This window comes from Phyllobates terribilis, unplaced genomic scaffold, assembly GCF_046119375.1.
Source record: "Phyllobates terribilis strain yellow unplaced genomic scaffold, ASM4611937v1 Scaffold_3__8_contigs__length_932513732, whole genome shotgun sequence".
In the NCBI taxonomy this organism is placed as follows: domain Eukaryota; kingdom Metazoa; phylum Chordata; class Amphibia; order Anura; family Dendrobatidae; genus Phyllobates; species Phyllobates terribilis.
The window spans coordinates 12,666,604-12,694,534 of NW_027362763.1; the positions used below are offsets into that span (position 1 = coordinate 12,666,604).

At 47.8% G+C, this 27,931-nt stretch overlaps 1 protein-coding gene across 8 annotated transcripts in view; it reads right to left on the reverse strand.

Moving 5' to 3' along the window:
• Window positions 1-27,931, reverse strand: part of DTNB (dystrobrevin beta) — a 113,641-nt gene that overhangs the window by 75,592 nt on the left and 10,118 nt on the right. For 7 of the 8 annotated variants that reach the window (XR_012318331.1, XR_012318330.1, XM_073673667.1 and 4 more), the window contains exons 2-8: window positions 17,260-17,327; window positions 16,982-17,062; window positions 14,682-14,895; window positions 14,281-14,366; window positions 3,297-3,451; window positions 1,473-1,578; window positions 1,018-1,184 (exon numbers count right to left, since the gene is read on the reverse strand). Coding sequence is in view for 6 of the 8 variants with exons in the window: in XM_073673667.1 (XP_073529768.1) it covers window positions 1,018-1,184; window positions 1,473-1,578; window positions 3,297-3,451; window positions 14,281-14,366; window positions 14,682-14,895; window positions 16,982-17,062; window positions 17,260-17,326 (876 nt within the window). In the remaining 2 variants the exon portion in view is untranslated. The remainder of the gene's footprint in view (window positions 1-1,017; window positions 1,185-1,472; window positions 1,579-3,296; window positions 3,452-14,280; window positions 14,367-14,681; window positions 14,896-16,981; window positions 17,063-17,259; window positions 17,328-27,931) is intronic. The other variant, XM_073673663.1, reaches the window with a different exon arrangement.

Here is a 27,931-nt window from a genome sequence, read left to right on the forward strand (position 1 = left end):
CTGTTTTACCCTCACCCTGTATGGTCTGAGTAGCGTTACCCCCATGGAAGACCCCGGGTCTTCACAGGCAGGTCTTGTGGGGTGTTCCTAGTATACGGCAGATCTTGTGGGGTGTTCCTGGTATACGGCGGGTGTTGGGAGGTGTTCCCGGTATACGGCGGGTGTTGGGGGGTGTTCCCGGTATATAGCGTGTGTTGGGGGTGTTCCTGGTATACGGCGGGTGTTGGGAGGTGTTCCCGGTATACGGCGGGTGTTGGGGGGTGTTCCCGGTATACGGTGGGTTTTGGGGGGTGTTCCCGGTATACGGCAGATCTTGTGGGGTGTTCCTGGTATACGGCAGATCTTGTGGGGTGTTCCTGGTATACGGCAGATCTTGTGGGGTGTTCCTGGTATACGGCAGATCTTGTGGGGTGTTCCTGGTATACGGCAGATCTTGTGGGGTGTTCCTGGTATACGGCGGGTGTTCCCGGTATACGGTGGGTTTTGGGGGGTGTTCCCAGTATACGGCAGATCTTGTGGGGTGTTCCTGGTATACGGCAGATCTTGTGGGGGTGTTCCCGGTATACGGCGGGTGTTGGGAAGTGTTCCCGGTATACGGCGGGTCACTTTCGTAGAATGATAATGAAAACTCTGACCTCCAGCTTCGGTGTCACATGCGTTCCCCATGCTTTACACTGCATCTCTGCTTCATCACACCAGCTCAGCAGAGACTGGACTTTCTCCCCTTTAGTTGCCATTTTCTACTTCTGTTTTTGTCTTCAGGGAATTGGAACATTCAGATACACTGTAACATATCTGCAGCTGTGAGAAGAATCAGTGCAGCCTGGAGGCCAGGACCGGAGCGAGCGGATGACTGAGCGGTGGGGCAGGGTGGGCCGGGGGAGGAAGCCTGGAAATGCCCCATATACCCCACTAACCTTTCACGTTAGTTAACCCCTTTCTGCAGACACCAGGGAGGGGCCACAGATCAGGGGCCCCAGAGTGACATGTGGCCCCGGCCCTGCACAGAGGACTCACCCAGGACGAGTGCTCCTTCATCTGGTGCTGGTTGCTGTGCGGCGCGCTGGCGTGGCCCCTCCAGAAGCAGCTCTGGCACAGCTGGTAATGGTGGCACTGCTGGCAGCGATAGCGGAAACCCATCATACTCTCACAGCGGCAGTACGAGCACTCCACCGGATGGAAGACTGCGGGCAGGGAGACAAGGGGTTAACGGGGAGCGAAGCCAGTGCGAGGGTCTGCCGTGGAGCATGAGGGGGCGTAATGAGGGTCCACCAGACACCACAGAGGGGGCAGAATTGGATGCCGCAGAGGGGGCAGAGCCGGGGGACGTAGCCAGCAGCCGCAGAGGGGGCAGAGCCGAGGGATATAGCCAGCGCAGAGGGGGCAAAGTTGGGGGTCGCAGCCATAAAAGTAGTTGCTCCCCTACTTAGAGCAGCACAGAGTATTGTCAGCACTGGTCGGGCCTCACTCACCGTTCTCTACATGGGCCAGCCGATGCATCAGAGGTAACCAGACGAGGCACTGAGGAGGGGGGTCGGCCATGATGGTGTCTAAGAACATGTTCAGGGCGATCTTCTTCTGCAAGACAAGAGAGAAATTCACTGACTGATAGCGGAGGAAATACTCACAGACGTATACACGCCATGAGCCCCCCCCCCGTATACGCACACCCCCGTATATATGCACCTCCAAAGATAGTAACACAGTAAACTGTAGGAGCTGATGTAAGAGGTAAACAGCAGCCATTCAACAATTTACAAATATCAATTTCAAGAGTCAACATTCAGACTCGTATAACAATAGGCTATATCTTTTGACCTACTGAAAACAGACGTCTAGATAATCGAGATTAAATGCTGTGTCGTCACATTGCTCCCCCATCTTAATTAGCCAGACGTGATAGGATTCTGGTCATCCTTCTCCTGGTCCTCAGCTTGACCAGGGTAACTACGCACGTAGTCGATGAGAACCGACTCTTATCCATTGTGTCCACACATGGTGTCCTCTGCATCCCGTGGTTCCTGTATCAAATCTGACCAAGTGTCGGTGACCTGGTATTCAATCCGTTGAAGCTGGCACAGCTCCTGAAGTTGCCGTTTCTTGTTGCTGCTGTATAGCCTCTCCGGTCCTCCTTCCAAGGCCGGGCTGGTGGAGTTGGACATGGTAGCATCAGAAACCCGCTGTGTATGCCTCACCTATGGTCTGCTGGGTCTGTCTACACGCCTCCCTGGTTGTGGAGCCCTGGGCCGGTGTGTGCTAACACCAGTCCCCTGCAGCTCCCCCAGATTAGCTGAGTAGTGTCCCACCGCTGCCACCAGTATGTGGAGACACGAGGGTCAGTGGGTACTGTCGCCCGCTGGTCCGAGACAACATGGACCAGAGCTTGTCCCACTGAAAGCCCGCTCCCCTTCCCCATGGGCGTAATACTACTCAGACAACACAGGGTGAGGGTAAACAGTGTGGCGATACTTTATTGAACTACCAACAGATTATAACATATAGTATAATCCGAGCAAATTACAGAATCTCACCCTTCTGCTAACTCTCCGGGATTATAGCAGCTACGACTTCGGGGCTTCCACGGCAGACTACCCCCACCAGTGGCACCCCGCTTTTGGTGGGCAGCCACAGAGAGGAGCTAGCGACAAGCTTAGGATGCTGACCGTCCATTGGGGTATGTGACCAGGTGACCGGAGGGTCCCAACCTGTCTTCATCTCCATGGGTTCAGTGATGGTCAATGGAGCAGATCTGTGTTCTTCGTGGACCCCTAAGCTGACATATTGTAGAATGTAAAATTTGTGTCCCTCTTGATGGCGCCATGGTGTCCTGGCAGCTGTCCTGTAGAGTCGCTCTCTGGGGAACAGGCAGATCCCTCTTTTATAGTTCACGACTATCCTTCAGGCCATAATCCACAGGACAGGGGGAAGGTGGGATGAGGTCAACTCTCATTGTTCGAGTATTTAATCAAGCTGCATAGTTTGTCCTTCACTGCTTGCAGGTCAACAAGTTGCATGGACTGATACAATTGGTAATCAACATATTACCAAACATCAATTGTTCAATGACCCTGCGTCCCTGTCCTCCAAACATAGTAACACAATATTCTGCACCAAACATTAACTCAAGAGTCAAAGTTAAGGCTCATAACAATGGCCTATCTCTCCCGACCTACTGAAAATATACGTCTGGCATAATTAAGAATAAATGCTATAATAACAGTAGTGACGTCCTCCGCTCCTGCTCAGTGGCCATAGTACCCGCACAGCTCTGGCCCCCCAAGTTCTGCGCCCCTTACCTGCGGAGGGAAGCAGGACCGCGCCGAGTGCTCTGTGTACCCGAAGGACGGACCCTCAAACACGGTGGTCGGCAGCTTTAGCACCTCCCTCAGGAACTGGTCGAACTTGGCGAAGGCCATGGAGCCGCTGGAGTCGGACACTTGGGAGAAGATGTCTGAGGACACAAGAGAGGAGGTGGGGTCATGTGCAAGCTCCTCCCACTGCGGCAGTTAGTACACCCCCATCCGGGTCACCGGGGGTCAGTAAGGCGTTCAATCATCTGACGCCTCCTCCAGTCACAACTAAAGCTCCATTGTTCCTGATTTACATCACGTCTTCTACTCCAGTCACAGCCAAAGCTGCAGTCACAATGAAGATGCCCCCTGCTCGCCTGGCGGTGACCTGCGGGTGTTTATCACTACCTGGATGACAAGGCGTGATGCCACTCAGGATGTGCATGAGGGAAAGGAAGGATGCGGTGCAGCTTTGGCTGTGACTGGAGCAGATGTGCTCTTTTAGGATTAGTATCAGTGGTATTAGACCTGGATAACATTGACGTGGAGTTAAGAGGGCAGAGCCTTGCAGCTCTGGCTGTGACTGGAGCACATGGCCTGACATCAGGACACGAGGTCGGCACAGAACAGAGGAACGGGGGAAAGTGTTAATTGTATCTAGTGGTTATCTATGGGGGCGATGCTTCGAGTGCATGGATGTGAGTGGAGTAGAATCAGTTCACGATTAGTAGTCCCCGCAGTGGACCACCGGGACGCCCCCTAGAGGTAGAAAGTGGACACTAACTACATTGAGAGCACCTAGTGGAGAGGTGGTGCAGCCCCCGGACTGCAGACTCCCCCCCCCAGGGGCCGGAGCCCGCAAACTGCAGCCCCCCCACCTGGGGCCGGAGCCCCCGGACTGCACCCCCCCAGGGGCGGGAGCCCCAGACTGCAGCCCCCCCCCCCCCCCCCCCAGGGGCCAGAGCCCTCGGACTGCAGCCCCCTCCAGGGGCCAGAGCCCCCGGAGGAAGTCACAGACACGACACAAGCAAAGAGCTCAACCCGAGCGCAGGACGGCTCTGCCACCTGTGTGTGCACCTGATCGTAAAACTGCGGCCAGTCACATGACCGCGGGCGACAGCCGCAGAGATCATCAGTCATTTACCACTGATCTACTAGAGACAAGTCTGTACCTGTATCATGCCGGATTATCAGTGTCTGTACCTGTATCATGCCGGATTATCAGTGTCTGTACCTGTATCATGCCGGATTATCAGTGTCTGTACCTGTATAATGTCGGATTATCAGTGTCTGTACCTGTATCATGCCAGATTATCAGTGTCTGTACCTGTATCATGCCGGATTATCAGTGTCTGTACCTGTATCATGCCGGATTATCAGTGTCTGTACCTGTATAATGTCGGATTATCAGTGTCTGTACCTGTATCATGCCAGATTATCAGTGTCTGTACCTGTATCATGCCGGATTATCAGTGTCTGTACCTGTATCATGCCGGATTATCAGTGTCTGTACCTGTATCATGCCGGATTATCAGTGTCTGTACCTGTATCATGCCGGATTATCAGTGTCTGTACCTGTATCATGCCGGATTATCAGTGTCTGTACCTGTATCATGTCGGATTATCAGTGTCTGTACTTGTATCATGCCGGATTATCAGTGTCTGTACCTGTATCATGCCGGATTATCAGTGTCTGTACCTGTATAATGTCGGATTATCAGTGTCTGTACTTGTATCATGCCGGATTATCAGTGTCTGTACCTGTATCATGCCGGATTATCAGTGTCTGTACCTGTATCATTCTGGATTATCAGTGTCTGTACCTGTATCATGCCGGATTATCAGTGTCTGTACCTGTATCATGCCGGATTATCAGTGTCTGTACCTGTATCATGCCGGATTATCAGTGTCTGTACCTGTATCATGCCGGATTATCAGTGTCTGTACCTGTATCATGCCGGATTATCAGTGTCTGTACCTGTATCATGCCGGATTATCAGTGTCTGTACCTGTATCATGCCGGATTATCAGTGTCTGTACCTGTATCATGCCGGATTATCAGTGTCTGTACCTGTATCATGCCGGATTATCAGTGTCTGTACCTGTATCATGCCGGATTATTAGTGTCTGTACCTGTATAATGCCGGATTATCAGTGTCTGTACCTGTATAATGCCGGATTATCAGTGTCTATACCTGTATCATGTCAGATTATCAGTGTCTGTACCTGTATCATGCCGGATTATCAGTGTCTGTACCTGTATAATGCCGGATTATCAGTGTCTGTACCTGTATAATGCCAGATTATCAGTGTGCAATGCTGAATTATCTGTGTGATGCCAGATTTTCAGTGTCTGAGTATCCGGTGATATAGAGCTACAGCCTACAATCATGGATTATCAGCGTCTGCATCCCTGTATTTCCAGATTATTGGTGTCTCCATTTCTATATTGCTGGATTATCAGTATATACAGCCATGGCTGAAAGTGTCGGCCCCCTTGAAATTGTTCCAGAAAGTGAAGTATTTCTCCCGGACAATTACTGCACTTACACCTGTTTTGTTATACTCAGGTTTATTTCCTTTGTGTTGAAACAACACAAAAAAGCAGAGAAAAAAAGACAAACTGGACATAATTTCACACAAAACCCCCAACATGGGCCGGACAAAACTGTTGCCCCCCCTCCTAAATATTTGGTTGCACCCTGTGTAATAAATAGCTGCAGTCAATCACTTCCTATAACCATCAGCTTCTTACTCCTCAGCTGGGATCTCGGACTCTTCTTACAATTTGCTCCAGGTCTCTCATATGTGAAGACGTCTTCTCCCAACAGCAATTGTAAGATCTCTCCCCAGGTGATCAATGGGATTTAGATCCGGACTCATTGCTGCCACTTCAGAACTCTCCAGCGCTTTGTTTCCATCCATTTCTGGGGGATTCTTGAAGTATGTTTGGGGTCATTGTCGTGCTGGAAGACCCATGACCTAGGATGCACACCCAGCTTTCTGACATTGGACACTACGTTGCCACCCAAAATCCTTTGGTAATCTTCAGATTTCATGATGCGTCGCACACAGTGAAGGTACCCAGTGCCAGAGGCAGCAAAACAACCGTGACCCTCCACCATATCTGACTGTAGGTGCTGTGTTCTTTTCTCATTATGTTTTCGGTAATCAGTGTTGTTGTGACGATACAGCTTAAAATCTTTAATCAGACAGACGTTTCGATTTGCTAATCCAAGAGAAATACACTATTGTGATTCTGTTGACTTGTGAATATATGTGTATTTATGTGGCTGGTCAATAAGAACAGACCAGTATTTGTATAACCCTGATTGTTGTCTCCTCTTTGATTCTGAAACAATGATGTTGATTTGAAGAGCCCACTGTATGCCAATTATGTATATTGATTAGCTCAAACAAGGAGACCTGAGTTAGCCCCGCACCTTTACCTTTGACCTGTGACTGATGACCTTTATATGTAAATAGAAAAGGGTTTATCTATCCTGCTGAAAAGAGACTTAAAACAGAGAATCTAGGATAAACAAGAGGACACACAGACTCTCTGAGAACATCAGCTTGGAAGCATGGATTTTACCAAAGAGACACAGATTTGGATTCTACATGATTCCAGCCTAAGGGTATCGGCCCTGACTGGAGAGATACGGATCTGCTCCATTAACCCCTTAAGCCCCACGGGTGGTTTGCACGTTAATGACCGGGCCAATTTTTACAATTGTGACCACTGTCACTTTATGAGGTAATTACTCTGGAACGCTTCAAGGGATCCCCCTGATTCTGAGATTGTTTTTTCGTGACATATTGTACTTCATGATTGTGGAAAAATTTCTTCGATATCACTTGCGTTTATTTGTGAAAAAAATGGAAATTTGGCGAAAATTTTGAAAATTTTGCAATTTTCAATATTTGAATTTTTAAGCCCTGAAATCAGAGCGATATGTCACACAAAAGAGTTAATAAATAACATTTCCCACATGTCTACTTTACATCAGCACAATTTTGGAACCAAAATTTTTTTTTGTTAGGGAGCTATAAGGGTTAAAAGTTGACCAGCGATTTCTCATTTTTCCAACAAAATTTACAAAACCATTTTTTTAGGGACCACATCACATTTGAAGTCACTTTGAGAGGTCTTTATGACAGAAAATACCCAAAAGTGACACCATTCTAAAAACTGCACCCCTCAAGGTGCTCAAAACCACATTCAAGAACTTTATTAACCCTTCAGGTGCTTCACAGGAATTTTTTGAATGTGGAAGAAAAAAATGAACATTTAACTTTTTTCACAAAAATGTTACTTTAGACCCAATTTTTTTTATTTTCACAGGGGTAACAGGAAAAAATGGACCCCAAAATTTGTTGTGCAATTTCCCCTGGGCACGCAGATACCCAATATTTGGGGAAAAAATACTGTTTGGGCGTACGGCAGGGCTCGGAAGGGAAGGAGCGCCATTTGACTTTTTGATTGTAAAATTTGCTTGAATAATTAGCGGACGCCATGTTGTGTTTGGAGAGCCCATGTGTGCCCAAACTTTGGAGCTCCCCCACAAGTGACCCCATTTTGGAAACTAGACCCCCCAAGGCACCTTTCTAGATGCATAGTGAGCACTTGGAACCCCCAGGTGCTTCACAAATTGATTCGTAACAATGAAAAAGTGAAAAAAAAAAACACTTTTTCATTTGTATGAATCAATTTGTGAAGCACCTGAGGGTTTCAAGTGCTCACAATGCATCTAGATAGGTGCCTTGGGGGGTCTAGTTTCCAAAATGGGGTCACTTGTGGGGGAGCTCCAATGTTTGGGCACAGAGGGGCTCTCCAAACGCAACATGGTGTCGCTAACAATTTGAGCCGATTTTCCGTTAAATTTGTTAGAGGACACCATGTTGCATTTAGAGAGTCCCTGTGTGCCCAAACATTGGAGCTCCCCCACAAGTGACCCCATTTTGGAAACTAGACCCCCCCAAGGCACCTATCTAGATGCATAGTGAGCACTTGGAACCCCCAGGTGCTTCACAAATTGATTCGTAACAATGAAAAAGTGAAAAAAAAAACACTTTTTAATTTTTATGAATCAATTTGTGAAGCACCTGGGGGTTCCAACTGCTCACTATGCATCTAGATAGGTGCCTTGCGGGGTCTAGTTTCCAAAATGGGGTCACTTGTGGGGGAGCTCCAATGTTTGGGCACACAGGGACTCTCTAAATGCAACATGGTATCCGCTAACAAATTGAATGGAAAATCGGCTCAAATTGTTAGCGGACGCCACATTGCGTTTGGAGAGCCCCTCTGTGCCCAAACATTGGAGCTCCCCCACAAGTGACCCCATTTTGGAAACTAGACCCCCCAAGGCACCTATCTAGATTCATAGTGAGCACTTGGAACCCCAGGTGCTTCACAAATTGATTCATAAAAATGAAAAAGTGTTTTTTTTTTCACTTTTTCATTTTTACGAATCAATTTGTGAAGCACCTGGGGGTTCCAAGTGCTCACTATGCATCTAGAAAGGTGCCTTGGGGGGTCTAGTTTCCAAAATGGGGTCACTTGTGGGGGAGCTCCAAAGTTTGGGCACAGAGGGGCTCTCCAAACGCAATGTGGTGTCCGCTAACAATTTGAGCCGATTTTCCATTCAATTTGTTAGCGGATACCATGTTGCATTTAGAGAGTCCCTGTGTGCCCAAACATTGGAGCTCCCCCACAAGTGACCCCATTTTGGAAACTAGACCCCCCAAGGCACCTATCTAGATTCATAGTGAGCACTTGGAACCCCAGGTGCTTCACAAATTGATTCATAAAAATGAAAAAGTGTTTTTTTTTTCACTTTTTCATTTTTATGAATCAATTTGTGAAGCACCTGGGGGTTCCAAGTGCTCACTATGCATCTAGAAAGGTGCCTTGGGGGGTCTAGTTTCCAAAATGGGGTCACTTGTGGGGGAGCTCCAATGTTTGGGCACACAGGGGCTCTCCAAACGCAACATGGCGTCCGCTAACAATTTGAGCCGATTTTCCATTCAATTTGTTAGCGGACACCATGTCGCGTTTGGAGAGCCCGTGATGTGCCTAAACAGTGGAGCTCCCCCACAAGTGTCCCCATTTTGGAAACTATACCCCTCAAGGATTTTATTAAGGTGTATAGTGAACATTTTGAACCCAGAGGTACGGCACATTATTTGTTTACATTAGGTCATCATATTGAATAAGTTGTCATTATTCTTGAGCGCAAGTGCTCGCTACTTGAGTTTGCATCGGGTACTCAGGTATGCACCATGTACAGCGTGTGCTCGAGTGACATGCTCGAGTCCCTGCTCCGCATGTTTCACGGTTATTAGACACCCAAAAAAAAACATGCGGGGATCGCTCGTGCATGGCAGGCAATCCCCGTAAAGTTTTTTGGCCGCGAAGCATATGGGGCAGAGACTCGAGCATGTCACTCAAATACCCACGATACTCAATGCATACCAGAGCACCCGATGCAAACTCAAGTAGCGAGCACTTGCTCTCAACACTAGTCGCCATATCGTCATCTTTTTTTCTTACTTTTGAAAAAAATCCCAACCCCAGCCCTAGCCCTAGCACAACCCTAGCCCCAGCACAACCCTAGCCCCAGCACAACCCTAGCCCCAGCACAACCCTAGTCCCAGCACAACCCTAGCCCCAGCACAACCCTAGTCCCAGCACAACCCTAGCCCCAGCACAACCCTAGCCCCAGCACAACCCTAGCCCCAGCACAACCCTAGCCCCAGCACAACCCTAGCCCCAAACCCAGCCCTAACCCTAGCCCAATCCTAACCCAAGAGTTTATTTTTGACGCCGTTCCTTGTGCGGTATAAGTGATTAGACGACTTTATTCTTCGGGTCGGTGTGATTACAGCAATGCCAGAATCATATGGGGTTTTTATGACTGACAGCTGTCACACACTAAAAGACGCATTTTTTGTAAAATCTAGTTTTTGCATCGCCATATTTTGAGAGCTATAATTTTTCCAGATTTTGGCAGACAGTCATGTGACGGCTCGTTTTTTGCGGGATGACTTGACGTTGTTATTGGTGCCATTTTCAGGCACGTGACATTTTTTGATCGCTTTCTATTCCGATTTTTGGGAGGCAGAATAAACAAAAACCAACAATTCAGGAATTTTTTTTTTTTTTTTTTTTATTCTGTTCCGCGTGTGGTAAAATTGATGAGGTAGCTTTATTCTTCGGGTCAGTACGTTTACAGCGGTACCACATTTGTATCATTTTTCTATGTTTTGGCGCTTATACACAATAAAAGCTATTTTATAGAAAAAAATATTTTTTAGTATCGCTTTATTCTGAGAGCTATAACTTTTTTATTTTTCGGCTGATGGAGGTGTATGGCAGCTTGTTTTTTGCGGGACGAGATGACGTTTTCAGCGGTATCATTTTTATTTATATGCGTCTTTTTGATCGCGTGTTATTCCACTTTTTGTTTGGCGGTATGGTGATAAAGCATTGTTTTTTGCTTGTTTTTTTTTTTTTGTTTTTTTTACCGTGTTCACTGAAGGGGTTAACTAGTGGGACAGTTTTATAGGTCAGGTTGTTCCGGACGCGGCGATACCAAATATGTGTACTTTTATTGTTTTTTTTTTATTTTTTTTATAATAATATTTATTGATGGGTACATTATATTTTTATTTTTGGTGTATTATTTTTTTTATTTTTTTATAATATTTTTGCACATTTTTTTTTTTTTTTCACTTTCACACAGTTTATCCACTTTATTACTTTGTCCCACTCTGGGACTTTCACTTTTTTTTTTCTGATCGCCTGCATGGCACAGGAATGGAGCACCATCCCTATGCCATGCAAGCTGTCAGAAGTGCACAGTGTGAAGATTGCTTGGAGATGCACTGCGCATGTCCAAGCAATCTTCCTGCTCTCTGGTGACCCGGATGTTGTCATGACGACATCGGGTCGTCATGGCAACACCCGGGAAGCCTTTGCAGACTGCGCTGGAAGCCGGAAGAGGAGGTGAGTATCGCCGATCACCTCCCCTTGCCCCCGCAATGCCGCGATCGACTTCGATCGCAGCATCGCGGGGGTTAATGTGCTGGGAGCGGTGCGTGACCGCTCCCTGCACATAGTACCGGGTGTCAGCTGTGACAATCAGCTGACACCCGGCGGCGATCGCGCCCGCACAGCCTGTGTGCGCGCGCGATCGCGATGACGTACTAATACGGGTCTGGCTCTTAAGTCCCAGGGCACAGACGCGTATTAGTACGTCAGATGTTATTAAGGGGTTAACCATCAGAGAGACCATGGATACATTTGGGGAAACCAGGTTGGGACGATGAAGTCACCTGGCCCCATGGATATGTTGTTTGGGGTTGCCAGGAGGGACCCACCGGTCGCCTGGAACCCATGGAGACATTTGTAGAAGCCATATTGGAACCAGCCGGTCATCTAGCCCAATGGAAACTCTCGGAGAGGCTAGGGTGGGACCCTCGGGTCTCCTGGCCTTGTAACTCAATGGACTGCTAGCTTCCTAAACTTGCAGCTACCTCCTCTCAGTGGGGGCCCGCCAGAAGCAGGGGGCCACTGGTTGAGGTAGTTGGCCCTGGAAGTCCTAAAGTCACAGCTGTTCTATCCCCGGCGGGCCAGTGGAAGGGTGAGACTGTGTAATGTTGCACCATCTTGGGTATTTGCTGGGACTGTCCTATGTGTTTATTGTCCACTTTGTGGTTCAGTAAAGTCTTGCCACGCTGTTTTACCCTCACCCTGTGTTGCCCACGGAAGACCCCGGGTTTTCACAGATGTGCTTTACCAAAAAGCTTTATCTTGGTCTCATCTATCCACGATAAGCTTTCTCAGAAGGATTTTGGCTTACTCACCTACATTTTGGCAAACTGCAGTCTAGCTTTTCTATGTCTCTGTGTCAGCAGTGGGGTCCTCCGGGGTCTCCTGCCATACCGTTTCATATCATCCACATGTGAACGGATAGTTCGCGCCGACACTGATGCATCCTGAGCCTGCAGGACAGCTTGAATTTCTTTGGAACTTGATTGGTGCTGCTTATCCACCATCCGGACTGTCCTGCGTCACAACATTTCATCAATTTTTCTCTACCGTCCACGTCCAGGTAGATTAGCTACAGTGCTATGGGTTGTAAACTTCTTGATTATGTTGCGCACTGTGGACAAAGGAACATCAAGTTCTCTGGAGATGGACTTGTAACCTTGAGATTGTTGATATTGTCCAACAAGTTTGGTTCTCATGTCCTCAGACAGTTCTCTTCTCCTCGTTGTGTCCTCCATGCTTAGAGTGGCACACACAGACACACAATGCAAAAGATTGAGTCAACTTCTCCCCTTTTTATTTGGTGTCAGGTGTGATTTTCATATTGTCCACACCTGTTACTTGCCTCAGGTGAGTGTGAACGAGCATCACATGCTGGAAACAAAGTTGTTTACCCACAATTTTGGAGAGTTGCCCACAATTTTGTCTGGCCCATTTTTGATGTTTTGTGTGAAATTATGTCCTTCCTGCCTTTTTTCTCAGTTTTTTTGTGTTGTTCCAATACACACTAGGGAAATAAACCTGAGTATAACAAAACATGTGGAATTATGAATTTTTTCTGGGAGAAACACTTCATTTTCTGGAACAATTTCAGGGGTGCCAATACTTTCGCTCATGACTGTATATTGCCAGATTTTCAGTGTCTGTATCTCTGTTGCCGGATTATCGGGCTGCTCCAGTGTTTATAGGATTATTTCCCTGAGCTCAAGGTTCGGGGGTCTCCCGTGTGCGGGGCCACTGACGTCGGGGGGTCTCCCGTGTTACGTGGTTACGGAGCAGTGATGGGTGAGGTTAGTAGCGGGTTATTAGCGACTCTACGCACCAACCTGGCGGCGCCGCGTCCAGCAGAGGGCGCTCTGGAGTCTAATGGGAGATAAAATAGCAGGTGAGAGGTCAGTGACACTACACAGCGGGGAGGGGAACTACAAGTCCCAGGCGGTGCTGGCTGGAGACTCTCACCCATCAAGATGAGATCAACAGTGACTGTGGCTGCAGGGACATGCTTGGACTTGTAGTCCGACAGATCTCAGTCCTGGCTGGATTGTGGCTCCTACATGAGAAGTATTGGCAGCGCCTCCTCCTGGACTCATCATGTACTGATCATGAGTTACACCATGCCTCCTGCAGTCCCTGCCAGAGCTGCACATCTTGCCTTTTACTCCATTCACAGCCAGAGCTGCACTTTAAATTCTGCTTGTACATCCTGCATTCTACTCCAGTCATTCACAGCTGCATCTACAATTCTGCAGTGATTCTCATCTCTGCAAGAGCTGCGCTCCCTGCTTCAAGTACCTTCTACTTCATTCACAGCCAGAGCTGCAGCTATAATTCTGCAATCAAGTCTTTGAGTCCACACACAGTCAGCGCTGCACTTAATTCTGCTCCTGTATCAGCTTTATATTGCAGTCAGAGCTGCACTTCTGCAATCACGACTTCTACTCTAGTCACTACCAGAGCTGCACTTACTATTCTGCTCCCCTATCGTCCATTTCTCTAGTCATAATCAAAGCTGCAGAACATTCTGAAGACGTACATTTTACCCCATTCACCACCAGAGCTGCACCTACAATTTTGCCTTTGGATTATGTATAATACTCCAGTTGTATTCAGAGCTGCATTCCCAGTTCTGCCGGTGTCCTGACAGCTCTCTGGCTTCTGCCACTTCCTACTTCATCCAGAACTTTCCCTGCTTACACTGCATTGTGGGATATGAAGAGTTCAGTGCCGTGCGACTGAGGCTGCAGAATTGCGAGTGCAGCTCTGGCTGTGACTGGAGTAGTGAATCGGATGTAGCTCAGGATCAGCACAATCTGAGGAGGTTGGCAGAGAATAGCGGAGCGGCGGTCACAGGACCTGCAACAGCCAGTAGTCATACCCTGAGCTGCCACCAGAGGGCACCACTACATAGGGGTGAGCTGCACGCTCCCGCGCACTCACATCTCAACTTGTCCAGGATCTTCCCGCCACACATGGTCGCCAGGATCGCCTTCACCGAGAAAACCGTCAGCTTCCCGTGTCCTTCACTGCAACAGAGCACGAGAGCGTCACCGGCCGGGATGGATCCCACGAAGTCAGATCCCATGGGGTAAGATCCCAGATTACAGCCGTCCCCACCCGATCACATTCCCCAGCACTACCCCTGTACCCTCTCCTGGAGGCCTCCCTCTGTCTAACCCCTTTAGATGCTGCAGTTGTAACTTGGCATTTCAGGAGTTAAGCTGTGAAGTTCGGCGTTACCGTGAGTCTAAGACTCTGGCACTCCGCACACTCGCGCATGTCACTCATGTACGCGGCGAATCGCTGGACGCTTCGGACCATCGTGTGACCCAGTGACTGACCTGTCGTAGGCAGCGATCATGAAGTTGAGCAGCAGGCTGATCGACTGATCGACGCTGATCTGGTGGGTGGACGGGAGCCGCTTGTTCAGCTGGTAGTAGATGGAGGATATTATGGTCTCCAGCCGTGACACGTTCATCTCCGCCATGTGATCCAGCGTGTTCAGACCGTTATCCCGAAATGCCTCGATCATGTTCCAGATATCAACCAGGTGAACTGCGAGACGGGGGAAGAGTGAGAACGGTGAGCGAGGAGGTGAGGGAGGATGAAGCGCGCGTCAGGGGAGCGAGGAGCGCGCGTCAGGGGAGCGAGGAGCGCGCGTCAGGGGAGCGAGGAGGGCGCGACAGGAGAGCGAGGAGGGCGCGACAGGAGAGCGAGGAGGGCGCGACACGAGAGCGAGGAGGGCGCGACACGAGAGCGAGGAGGGCGCGACACGAGAGCGAGGAGGGCGCGACACGAGAGCGAGGAGGGCGCGACACGAGAGCGAGGAGGGCGCGACACGAGAGCGAGGAGGGCGCGACACGAGAGCGAGGAGGGCGCGACACGAGAGCGAGGAGGGCGCGACACGAGAGCGAGGAGGGCGCGACACGAGAGCGAGGAGGGCGCGACACGAGAGCGAGGAGGGCGCGACACGAGAGCGAGGAGGGCGCGACACGAGAGCGAGGAGGGCGCGACACGAGAGCGAGGAGGGCGCGACACGAGAGCGAGGAGGGCGCGACACGAGAGCGAGGAGGGCGCGACACGAGAGCGAGGAGGGCGCGACACGAGAGCGAGGAGGGCGCGACACGAGAGCGAGGAGCGCGCGACACGAGAGCGAGGAGCGCGCGACACGAGAGCGAGGAGCGCGCGACACGAGAGCGAGGAGCGCGCGACACGAGAGCGAGGAGCGCGCGACACGAGAGCGAGGAGCGCGCGACACGAGAGCGAGGAGCGCGCGACAGGTGAGCGAGGAGAGGGGGGAGCGCGCGACAGGTGAGCGAGGAGAGGGGGGAGCGCGAGACAGGTGAGCGAGGAGAGGGGGGAGCGCGAGACAGGTGAGCGAGGAGAGGGGGGAGCGCGAGACAGGTGAGCGAGGAGAGGGGGGAGCGCGAGACAGGTGAGCGAGGAGAGGGGGGAGCGCGAGACAGGTGAGCGAGGAGAGGGGGGAGCGCGAGACAGGTGAGCGAGGAGAGGGGGGAGCGCGAGACAGGTGAGCGAGGAGAGGGGGGAGCGCGAGACAGGTGAGCGAGGAGAGGGGGGAGCGCGAGACAGGTGAGCGAGGAGAGGGGGGAGCGCGAGACAGGTGAGCGAGGAGAGGGGGGAGCGCGAGACAGGTGAGCGAGGAGAGGGGGGAGCGCGAGACAGGTGAGCGAGGAGAGGGGGGAGCGCGAGACAGGTGAGCGAGGAGAGGGGGGAGCGCGAGACAGGTGAGCGAGGAGAGGGGGGAGCGCGAGACAGGTGAGCGAGGAGAGGGGGGAGCGCGAGACAGGTGAGCGAGGAGAGGGGGGAGCGCGAGACAGGTGAGCGAGGAGAGGGGGGAGCGCGAGACAGGTGAGCGAGGAGAGGGGGGAGCGCGAGACAGGTGAGCGAGGAGAGGGGGGAGCGCGAGACAGGTGAGCGAGGAGAGGGGGGAGCGCGAGACAGGTGAGCGAGGAGAGGGGGGAGCGCGAGACAGGTGAGCGAGGAGAGGGGGGAGCGCGAGACAGGTGAGCGCGAGACAGGTGAGCGAGGAGAGGGGGGAGCGCGAGACAGGTGAGCGAGGAGAGGGGGGAGCGCGAGACAGGTGAGCGAGGAGAGGGGGGAGCGCGAGACAGGTGAGCGAGGAGAGGGGGGAGCGCGAGACAGGTGAGCGAGGAGAGGGGGGAGCGCGAGACAGGTGAGCGAGGAGAGCGCGAGACAGGTGAGGGGGGAGCGCGAGACAGGTGAGGGGGGAGCGCGAGACAGGTGAGGGGGGAGCGCGAGACAGGTGAGGGGGGAGCGCGAGACAGGTGAGGGGGGAGCGCGAGACAGGTGAGGGGGGAGCGCGAGACAGGTGAGGGGGGAGCGCGAGACAGGTGAGGGGGGAGCGCGAGACAGGTGAGGGGGGAGCGCGAGACAGGTGAGGGGGGAGCGCGAGACAGGTGAGGGGGGAGCGCGAGACAGGTGAGGGGGGAGCGCGAGACAGGTGAGCGAGGAGAGGGGGGAGCGCAAGACAGGTGAGCGAGGAGAGGGGGGAGCGGGGGGAGCGCGAGACAGGTGAGCGAGGAGAGGGGGGAGCGCGAGACTGGAGAGGAATTAGGCCGGTACAGGCCTCGCTCAGCGCCTCGGGGTTACTGGTACTCACGGTTACACCTCTTCTGCACGAATCGCAGCTTGCACGCCGTCCGGTAGGTGGACAGACGAATCACGTCAAAGTTCTGCGCCCCTAGGAAAGGACAGGGCAGATGTCAGCGACAGGACCGGCCTCCAGCGGGCAGAATACAGGATAAGACGAGACAGGACCGGCCTCCAGCTGGCAGAGTACAGGATAAGACGAGACATGACCGGCCTCCAGGGGGCAGAGTACAAGGGGGGGGGGGCGAGACAGAACTGATAGTCTCCAGATGGGGCGCCTGCACTTACTCATCTCCATGAAGAGTTGGCGCTTCTCCGCCATCGTCCTCCTCCGTCTGCCGCTCTCCTCAATCATGCTGTGGAGTAATTAGAGTTACAAGTTAAGACAGCGGCAGAGTATACAGTATATAAATCACAGGGGCTGTGGATATGAGATCGAAACCCTCCTCCATCAGTGATATTAATGAGTATAACCTCCCCGTCACACACACAACAGTCACATCGCACACTCCTGATCCCTCCTCCGATGACATCAAACACTCCTGATCCCTCCTCCGATGACATCGCACACTCCTGATCCCTCCTCCGATGACATCGCACACTCCTCCTGATCCCCTCGATCACCTATCTTGCTCTCCCCCTCTCCTCGCTCACCTGTCTTGCTCTCCCCCGCCTCCTCGCTCACCTGTCTTCCTCTCCCCCCGCCTCCTCGCTTACCTGTCTTGCTCTCCCCCCGCCTCCTCACTCATGTTTCTCGCGCTCCCCCTTTCCTCGCTCACCCGTCTCGCGCTCCCCCCTCTCCTCGCTCATCTGTCTCGCTCTCCTTACTCACACTCCTGATCCCTCCTCCGATGACATCACAAACCTGAGATGACACGCCAGCCCTGATCAGTTACCCGGATTTCATAGGGCTGTGCGGTATGAATAAGATCACCCATGTAGGTGCGTCTCTACATTCGTTACCAGCCGCAAAGTGTCGCAGTGCTCTGCCAAGACACCAGCACCTCTGATAATGGAAGGAGGATGCAATGGAAAATGAGCCGTTTTTTTCCACTGATGTTTATCTAGTGATGACGGCCGGGTTCAGCCCTTCATGTGTCCTGACAACAATCACACTGATCCAGGGACGCTCAGACTCTGCACTGTTCTCTGCGAGGTATGGTGAACTAGATGGATAAAGCGACAGATTGGGGATCACTAACGAGAATAACCCCATCCGTGCACCAGAGACAGTCACAGAGAGAGAATAACCCCATCCCTGCACCAGAGGCAGTCACAGAGAGAGATTGACCCCGTCCCTGCACCAGAGACAGTCACAGAGAGAGAATAACCCCATTCCTGCACCAGAGACAGTCACAGAGAGAGAATAACCACATCCCTGCACCAGAGACAGTCACAGAGAGAGAATGACCCCATCCCTGCACCAGAGACTGTCACAGAGAGAGAATAACCCCATCCCTGCACCAGAGAGTCACAGAGAGAGAATGACCCCGTCCCTGCACCAGAGACTGTCACAGAGAGAGATTGACCCCGTCCCTGCACCAGAGAGTCACAGAGAGAGAATGACCCCGTCCCTGCACCAGAGACAGTCACAGAGAGAGAATAACCCCATCCCTGCACCAGAGAGTCACAGAGAGAGAAAGACCCCGTTCCGGCACCAGAGAGTCACAGACAGAGAATGACCCCATCCCTGCACCAGAGACAGTCACAGAGAGAGAATAACCCCATCCCTGCACCAGAGAGTCACAGAGAGAGAATAACCCCATCCCTGCACCAGAGGCAGTCACAGAGAGAGAATGACCCCATCCCTGCACCAGAGACAGTCACAGAGAAAGAATAACCCCATCCCTGCACCAGAGACAGTCACAGAGAGAGATTGACTCCGTCCCTGCACCAGAGGCAGTCACAGAGAGAGAATAACCCCATCCCTGCACCAGAGACAGTCACAGAGAGAGAATGACCCCATCCATGCACCAGAGAGTCACAGAGAGAGAATAACCCCATCCCTGCACCAGAGAGTCACAGAGAGAGAGAATAACCCCATCCCTGCACCAGAGACAGTCACAGAGAGAGAATAACCCCATCCCTGCACTAGAGAGTCACAGAGAGAGAATAACCCCATCCCTGCACCAGAGACAGTATAACCCCATCCCTGCACCAGAGAGTCACAGAGAAAGACCCCGTCCCTGCACCAGAGAGTCACAGAGAGAGAATGACCCCATCCCTGCACCAGAGACAGTCACAGAGAGAGAATAACCCCATCCCTGCACCAAAGACAGTCACAGAGAGAGAATAATCCCATTCCTGCACCAGAGAGTCACAGAGAGAGAATGACCCCATCCCTGCACCAGAGACAGTCACAGAGAAAGAATGACCCCATCCCTGCACCAGAGACAGTCACAGAGAGAGAATAACCCCATCCCTGCACCAGAGACAGTCACACAGAGAGAATAACCCCATCCCTGCACCAGAGAGTCACAGAGAAAGAATAACCCCATCCCTGCACCAGAGACAGTCACAGAGAAAGAATAACCCCATCCCTGCACCAGAGACAGTCACAGAGAAAGAATAACCCCATCCCTGCACCAGAGAGTCAGAGAAAGAATGGCCCCATCCCTGCACCAGAGACAGTCACAGAGAGAGATTGACTCTGTCCCTGCACCAGAGGCAGTCACAGAGAGAGAATAACCCCATCCCTGCACCAGAGACAGTCACAGAGAGAGAATAACCCCATCCCTGCACCAGAGAGTCACAGAGAGAGAATGACCCCATCCCTGCACCAGAGACTGTCACAGAGAGAGAATAACCCCATCCCTGCACCAGAGACAGTCACAGAGAGAGATTGACCCCGTCCCTGCACCAGAGAGTCACAGAGAGAGAATGACCCCGTCCCTGCACCAGAGACAGTCACAGAGAGAGAATAACCCCATCCCTGCACCAGAGAGTCACAGAGAGAGAAAGACCCCGTTCCGGCACCAGAGAGTCACAGACAGAGAATGACCCCATCCCTGCACCAGAGACAGTCACAGAGAGAGAATAACCCCATCCCTGCACCAGAGACAGTCACAGAGAAAGAATAACCCCATCCCTGCACCAGAGACAGTCACAGAGAGAGATTGACTCCGTCCCTGCACCAGAGGCAGTCACAGAGAGAGAATAACTCCATCCCTGCACCAGAGACAGTCACAGAGAGAGAATGACCCCATCCCTGCACCAGAGAGTCACAGAGAGAGAATAACCCCATCCCTGCACCAGAGAGTCACAGAGAGAGAATAACCCCATCCCTGCACCAGAGACAGTCACAGAGAGAGAATAACCCCATCCCTGCACTAGAGAGTCACAGAGAGAGAATAACCCCATCCCTGCACCAGAGACAGTATAACCCCATCCCTGCACCAGAGAGTCACAGAGAAAGACCCCGTCCCTGCACCAGAGAGTCACAGAGAGAGAATGACCCCATCCCTGCACCAGAGACAGTCACAGAGAGAGAATAACCCCATCCCTGCACCAAAGACAGTCACAGAGAGAGAATAATCCCATCCCTGCACCAGAGAGTCACAGAGAGAGAATGACCCCATCCCTGCACCAGAGACAGTCACAGAGAAAGAATGACCCCATCCCTGCACCAGAGACAGTCACAGAGAGAGAATAACCCCATCCCTGCACCAGAGACAGTCACACAGAGAGAATAACCCCATCCCTGCACCAGAGAGTCACAGAGAAAGAATAACCCCATCCCTGCACCAGAGACAGTCACAGAGAAAGAATAACCCCATCCCTGCACCAGAGAGTCACAGAGAAAGAATGGCCCCATCCCTGCACCAGAGACAGTCACAGAGAGAGATTGACTCTGTCCCTGCACCAGAGGCAGTCACAGAGAGAGAATAACCCCATCCCTGCACCAGAGACAGTCACAGAGAGAGAATAACCCCATCCCTGCACCAGAGAGTCACAGAGAGAGAATGACCCCATCCCTGCACCAGAGAGTCACAGAGAGAGAATAATCCCATCCCTGCACCAGAGAGTCACAGAGAGAGAATAACCCCATCCCTGCACCAGAGACAGTCACAGAGAGAGAGAATGACCCCGTCCCGGCACCAGAGACAGTCACAGAGAGAGAATAACCCCATCCCTGCACCAGAGACAGTCACAGAGAGAGAATAACCCCATCCCTGCACTAGAGAGTCACAGAGAGAGAATAACCCCATCCCTGCACCAGAGACAGTATAACCCCATCCCTGCACCAGAGAGTCACAGAGAAAGACCCCGTCCCTGCACCAGAGAGTCACAGAGAGAGAATGACCCCATCCCTGCACCAGAGACAGTCACAGAGAGAGAATAACCCCATCCCTGCACCAGAGAGTCACAGAGAGAGAATGACCCCATCCCTGCACCAGAGACAGTCACAGAGAAAGAATGACCCCATCCCTGCACCAGAGACAGTCACAGAAAGAGAATAAACCCATCCCTGCACCAGAGAGTCACAGAGAGAGAATAACCCCATCCCTGCACCAGAGACAGTCACAGAGAGAGAATAACCCCATCCCTGCACCAGAGACAGTCACAGAGAGAGAATAACCCCATCCCTGCACCAGAGACAGTCACAGAGAGAGATTGACCCCGTCCCTGCACCAGAGGCAGTCACAGAGAGAGAATGACCCTGTCCCTGCACCAGAGACAGTCACAGAGAGAGAATGACCCCGTCCCTGCACCAGAGGCAGTCACAGAGAGAGATTGACCCCGTCCCTGCACCAGAGGCAGTCACAGAGAGAGAATAACCCCATCCCTGCACCAGAGGCAGTTACAGAGAGAGAATGACCCCATCCCTGCACCAGAGACAGTCACAGAGAGAGAATGACCCCATCCCTGCACCAGAGACAGATTGACCCAGTCCCTGCACCAGAGGCAGTCACAGAGAGAGAATAACCCCATCCCTGCACAAGAGACAGTCACAGAGAGAGAATAACCCCATCCCTGCACAAGAGACAGTCACAGAGAGAGAATAACCCTATCCCTGCACAAGAGACAGTCACAGAGAGAGAATAGCCCCATCCCTGCACCAGAGAAAGTCACAGAGAGAGAATGACCCCGTCCCTGCACCAGAGACAGTCACAGAGAGAGATTGACCCCGTCAATGCACCAGAGGCAGTCACAGAGAGAGATTGACCCCGTCCCTGCACCAGAGGCAGTCACAGAGAGAGAATAACCCCATCCCTGCACCAGAGGCAGTCACAGAGAGAGAATAACCCCGTCCCTGCACCAGAGACAGTCACAGAGCGAGAATGACCCTGTCCCTGCACCAGAGGCAGTCACAGAGAGAGATTGACCCCGTCCCTGCACCAGAGACAGTCACAGAGAGAGAATGACCCTGTCCCTGCACCAGAGACAGTCACAGAGCATCTCCTACACAGGCTCCACTACCAACTTCAACTCATGCCAACAAATGTAATAATATTACTAAACAGCGACATCACGTCAGTCACTGCGTCATATAACAAACCTACTAATTACACCGCAATTACACTGACTACAGATACAAAGATGGATCAGAAACATAACCCACCGAATATGGAACAGACATTACCATCTAAAAGGAAGATTTCTACTATAACAATGCCAGAATGTACAATATAACCATCATGCTACTGCCCCCTATGTGCAAGAATATAACTACTATAATACTGCCCCCTATGTACAAGAATATAACTACTATAATACAGTCCCCTATGTACAAGAATATAACTACTATAATACTGCCCCCTATGTACAAGAATATAACTACTATAATACTGCTCCTATGTACAAGAATATAACTACTATAATACTGCCCCCTATGTACAAGAATAAAACTACTATAATACTGCTCCTTATGTACAAGAAAATAACTACTATAATACTGCTCCTATGTACAAGAATATAACTACTATAATACTGCCCCCTATGTACAAGAATATAACTACTATAATACAGTCCCCTATGTACAAGAATATAACTACTATAATACTGCCCCCTATGTACAAGAATATAACTACTATAATACTGCTCCTATGTACAAGAATATAACTACTATAATACTGCCCCCTATGTACAAGAATAAAACTACTATAATACTGCTCCTATGTACAAGAATAAAACTACTATAATACTGCTCCCTATGTACAAGAATATAACTACTATAATACTGCCCCCTATGTACAAGAATATAACTATAATACTGCCCCCTATGTACAAGAATAAAACTACTATAATACTGCTCCCTATGTAAAGAATATAACTACTATAATACTGCTCCCTATGTACAAGACTATAACTACTATAATACTGCCCCCTATGTACAAGAATAAAACTACTATAATACTGCTCCTATGTACAAGAATAAAACTACTATAATACTGCTCCCTATGTACAAGAATATAACTACTATAATACTGCTCCTATGTACAAGAATATAACTACTATAATACTGCTCCTATATACAAGAATATAACTACTATTATACTGCCCCCTATGTACAAGAATAAAACTACTATAATACTGCTCCTATGTACAAGAATAAAACTACTATAATACTGCTCCCTATGTACAAGAATATAACTACTATAATACTGCTCCCTATGTACAAGAATATAACTACTATAATACTGCCCCCTATGTACAAGAATAAAACTACTATAATACTGCTCCCTATGTACAAGAATATAACTACTATAATACTGCTCCTATGTACAAGAATATAACTACTATAATACTGCTCCTATGTACAAGAATATAACTACTATAATACTGCTCCTATGTACAAGAATATAACTACAATACTGCTCCCTATGTACAAGAATATAACTACTATAATACTGCCCCCTATGTACAAGAATAAAACTACTATAATACTGCTCCCTATGTACAAGAATATAACTACTATAATACTGCTCCCTATGTACAAGAATATAACTACTATAATACAGCTCCTATGTACAAGAATATAACTACTCTAATACTGCTCCTTTGTACAAGAATAACTACTATAATACTGCTCCTATGTACAAGAATATAACCACTATAATACTGCTCCTATATACAAGAATATAAGTGCTATAATACTGCTCCCTATGTACAAGAATATAACTACTATAATACTGCTCCTATGTACAAGAATATAACTACTATAATACTGCTCCTATATACAAGAATATAACTGCTATAATACTGCTCCCTATGTACAAGAATATAACTACTATAATACTGCCCCCTATGTACAAGAATATAACTACTATAATACTGCTCCTATGTACAAGAATATAACTACTATAATGCTGCTCCTATGAACAAGAATATAACTACTATAATACTGCTCCTATGTACAAGAATATAACTACTATAATACTGCCCCCTATGTACAAGAATATAACTACTATAATACTGCCCCCATGTACAAGAATATAACTACTATAATACTGCTCCCTATGTACAAGAATATAACTACTATAATACTGCTCCCTATGTACAAGAATATAACTACTATAATACTGCCCCCTATGTACAAGAATATAACTACTATAATACTGCCGCCTATGTACAAGAATATAACTACTATAATACTACTCCTATGTACAAGAATATAACTACTATAATACTGCCCCCTATGTACAAGAATATAACTACTATAATACTGCCACCTATGTACAAGAATATAACTACTGAAATACTGCTGCTATGTACAAGAATATAACTACTATAATACTGCCCCCTATGTACAAGAATATATCTACCATAATACTGCCCCCTATGTACAAGAATATAACTACTATAATACTGCTCCTATGTACAAGAATATAACTACTATAATACTGCTCCTATGTACAAGAATATAACTACTATAATACTGCCCCATATGTACAAGAATATAACTACTATAATACTGCTCCTATGTACAAGAATATAACTACTATAATACTACTCCTATGTACAAGAATATAACTACTATAATACTGCCCCCTATGTACAAGAATAAAACTACTATAATACTGCTACCTATGTACAAGAATATAACTACTGAAATACTGCTGCTATGTACAAGAATATAACTACTATAATACTGCCCCCTATGTACAAGAATATATCTACCATAATACTGCCCCCTATGTACAAGAATATAACTACTATAATACTGCTCCTATGTACAAGAATATAACTACTATAATACTGCTCCTATGTACAAGAATATAACTACTATAATACTGCCCCCTATGTACAAGAATATAACTACTATAATACTGCTCCTATGTACAAGAATATAACTACTATAATACTGCCCCATATGTACAAGAATATAACTACTATAATACTGCCCCATATGTACAAGAATATAACTACTATAATGCTGCTCCTATGAACAAGAATATAACTACTATAATACTGCTCCTATGTACAAGAATATAACTACTATAATACTGCCCCCTATGTACAAGAATATAACTACTATAATACTGCCCCCATGTACAAGAATATAACTACTATAATACTGCTCCCTATGTACAAGAATATAACTACTATAATACTGCTCCCTATGTACAAGAATATAACTACTATAATACTGCCCCCTATGTACAAGAATATAACTACTATAATACTGCCGCCTATGTACAAGAATATAACTACTATAATACTACTCCTATGTACAAGAATATAACTACTATAATACTGCCCCCTATGTACAAGAATATAACTACTATAATACTGCTACCTATGTACAAGAATATAACTACTGAAATACTGCTGCTATGTACAAGAATATAACTACTATAATACTGCCCCCTATGTACAAGAATATATCTACCATAATACTGCCCCCTATGTACAAGAATATAACTACTATAATACTGCTCCTATGTACAAGAATATAACTACTATAATACTGCTCCTATGTACAAGAATATAACTACTATAATACTGCTCCCTATGTACAAGAATATAACTACTATAATACTGCTCCCTATGTACAAGAATATAACTACTATAATACTGCCCCCTATGTACAAGAATATAACTACTATAATACTGCTCTCTATGTACAAGAATATAACTACTATAATACTGCTCCCTATATACAAGAATATAACTACTATAATACTGCTCCTATATACAAGAATATAACTACTATAATACTGCTCCATATATACAAGAATATAACTACTATAATACTGCTCCTATGTACAAGAATATAACTCCTATAATACAGCCCCCTATGTACAATAATATAACTCCTATAATACAGCCCCCTATGTACAAGAATATAACTACTATAATACTGTCCCCTATGTACAAGAATATAACTACTATAATACTGCCCCCTATGTACAAGAATATAACACTGCTCCTATGTACAAGAATATAACTACTATAATACTGTCCCTATATACAAGAATATAACTACTATAATACTGCTCCTATGTACAAGAATATAACTACTATAATACTGCTCCCTATATACAAGAATATAACTACTATAATACTGCTCCTATGTACAAGAATATAACTACTATAATACTGCCCCCTATGTACAAGAATATAACTACTATAATACTGCCCCCTATGTACAAGAATATAACTACTATAATACTGCTCCTATGCACAAGAATATAACTACTATAATACTGCTCCTATATGCAAGAATATAACTACTATAATACTGCCCCTATGTACAAGAATATAACTACTATAATACTGCTCCTATGTACAAGAATATAACTACTATAATACTGCCCCCTATGTACAAGAACATACCTACTATAATACTGCTCCTATGTACAAGAATATAACTACTATAATACTGCTCCTATGCACAAGAATATAACTACTATAATACTGCTCCTATATGCAAGAATATAACTACTATAATACTGCCCCTATGTACAAGAATATAACTACTATAATACTGCTCCTATGTACAAGAATATAACTACTATAATACTGCCCCCTATGTACAAGAACATACCTACTATAATACTGCCCCCTATGTACAAGAATATAACTACTATAATACTGCTCCTATGTACAAGAATATAACTACTATAATACTGCCCCCTATATACAAGAATATAACTACTATAATACTGCCCCCTATGTACAAGAATATAACTACTATAATACTGCTCCTATGTACAAGAATATAACTACTATAATACTGCCCCCTATGTACAAGAATATAACTACTATAATACTGCTCCTATGTACAAGAATATAACTACTATAATACTGCTCCCTATGTACAAGAATATAACTACTATAATACTGCTCCTATGTACAAGAATATAACTACTATAATACTGCCCCTATGTACAAGAATATAACTACTATAATACTGCTCCTATGTACAAGAATATAACTACTATAATACTGCCCCTATGTACAAGAATATAACTACTATAATACTGCCCCTATGTACAAGAATATAACTACTATAATGCTGCCACTATGTACAAGAATATAACTACTATAATACTGCCGCTATGTACAAGGATATAACTACTATAATACTGCCCCCTATGTACAAGAATATAACTACTATAATACTGCTCCTATGTACAAGAATATAACTACTATAATACTGCCCCCTATGTACAAGAATATAACTACTATAATACTGCCGCTATGTACAAGGATATAACTACTATAATACTGCCCCCTATGTACAAGAATATAACTACTATAATACTGCTCCTATGTACAAGAATATAACTACTATAATACTGCTCCCTATGTACAAGAATATAACTACTATAATACTGCCGCTATGTACAAGGATATAACTACTATAATACTGCCCCCTATGTACAAGAATATAACTACTATAATACTGCTCCTATGTACAAGGATATAACTACTATAATACTGCTCCTATGTACAAGAATATAACTATAATACTGCTCCTATGTACAAGAATATAACTACTATAACACTGCCC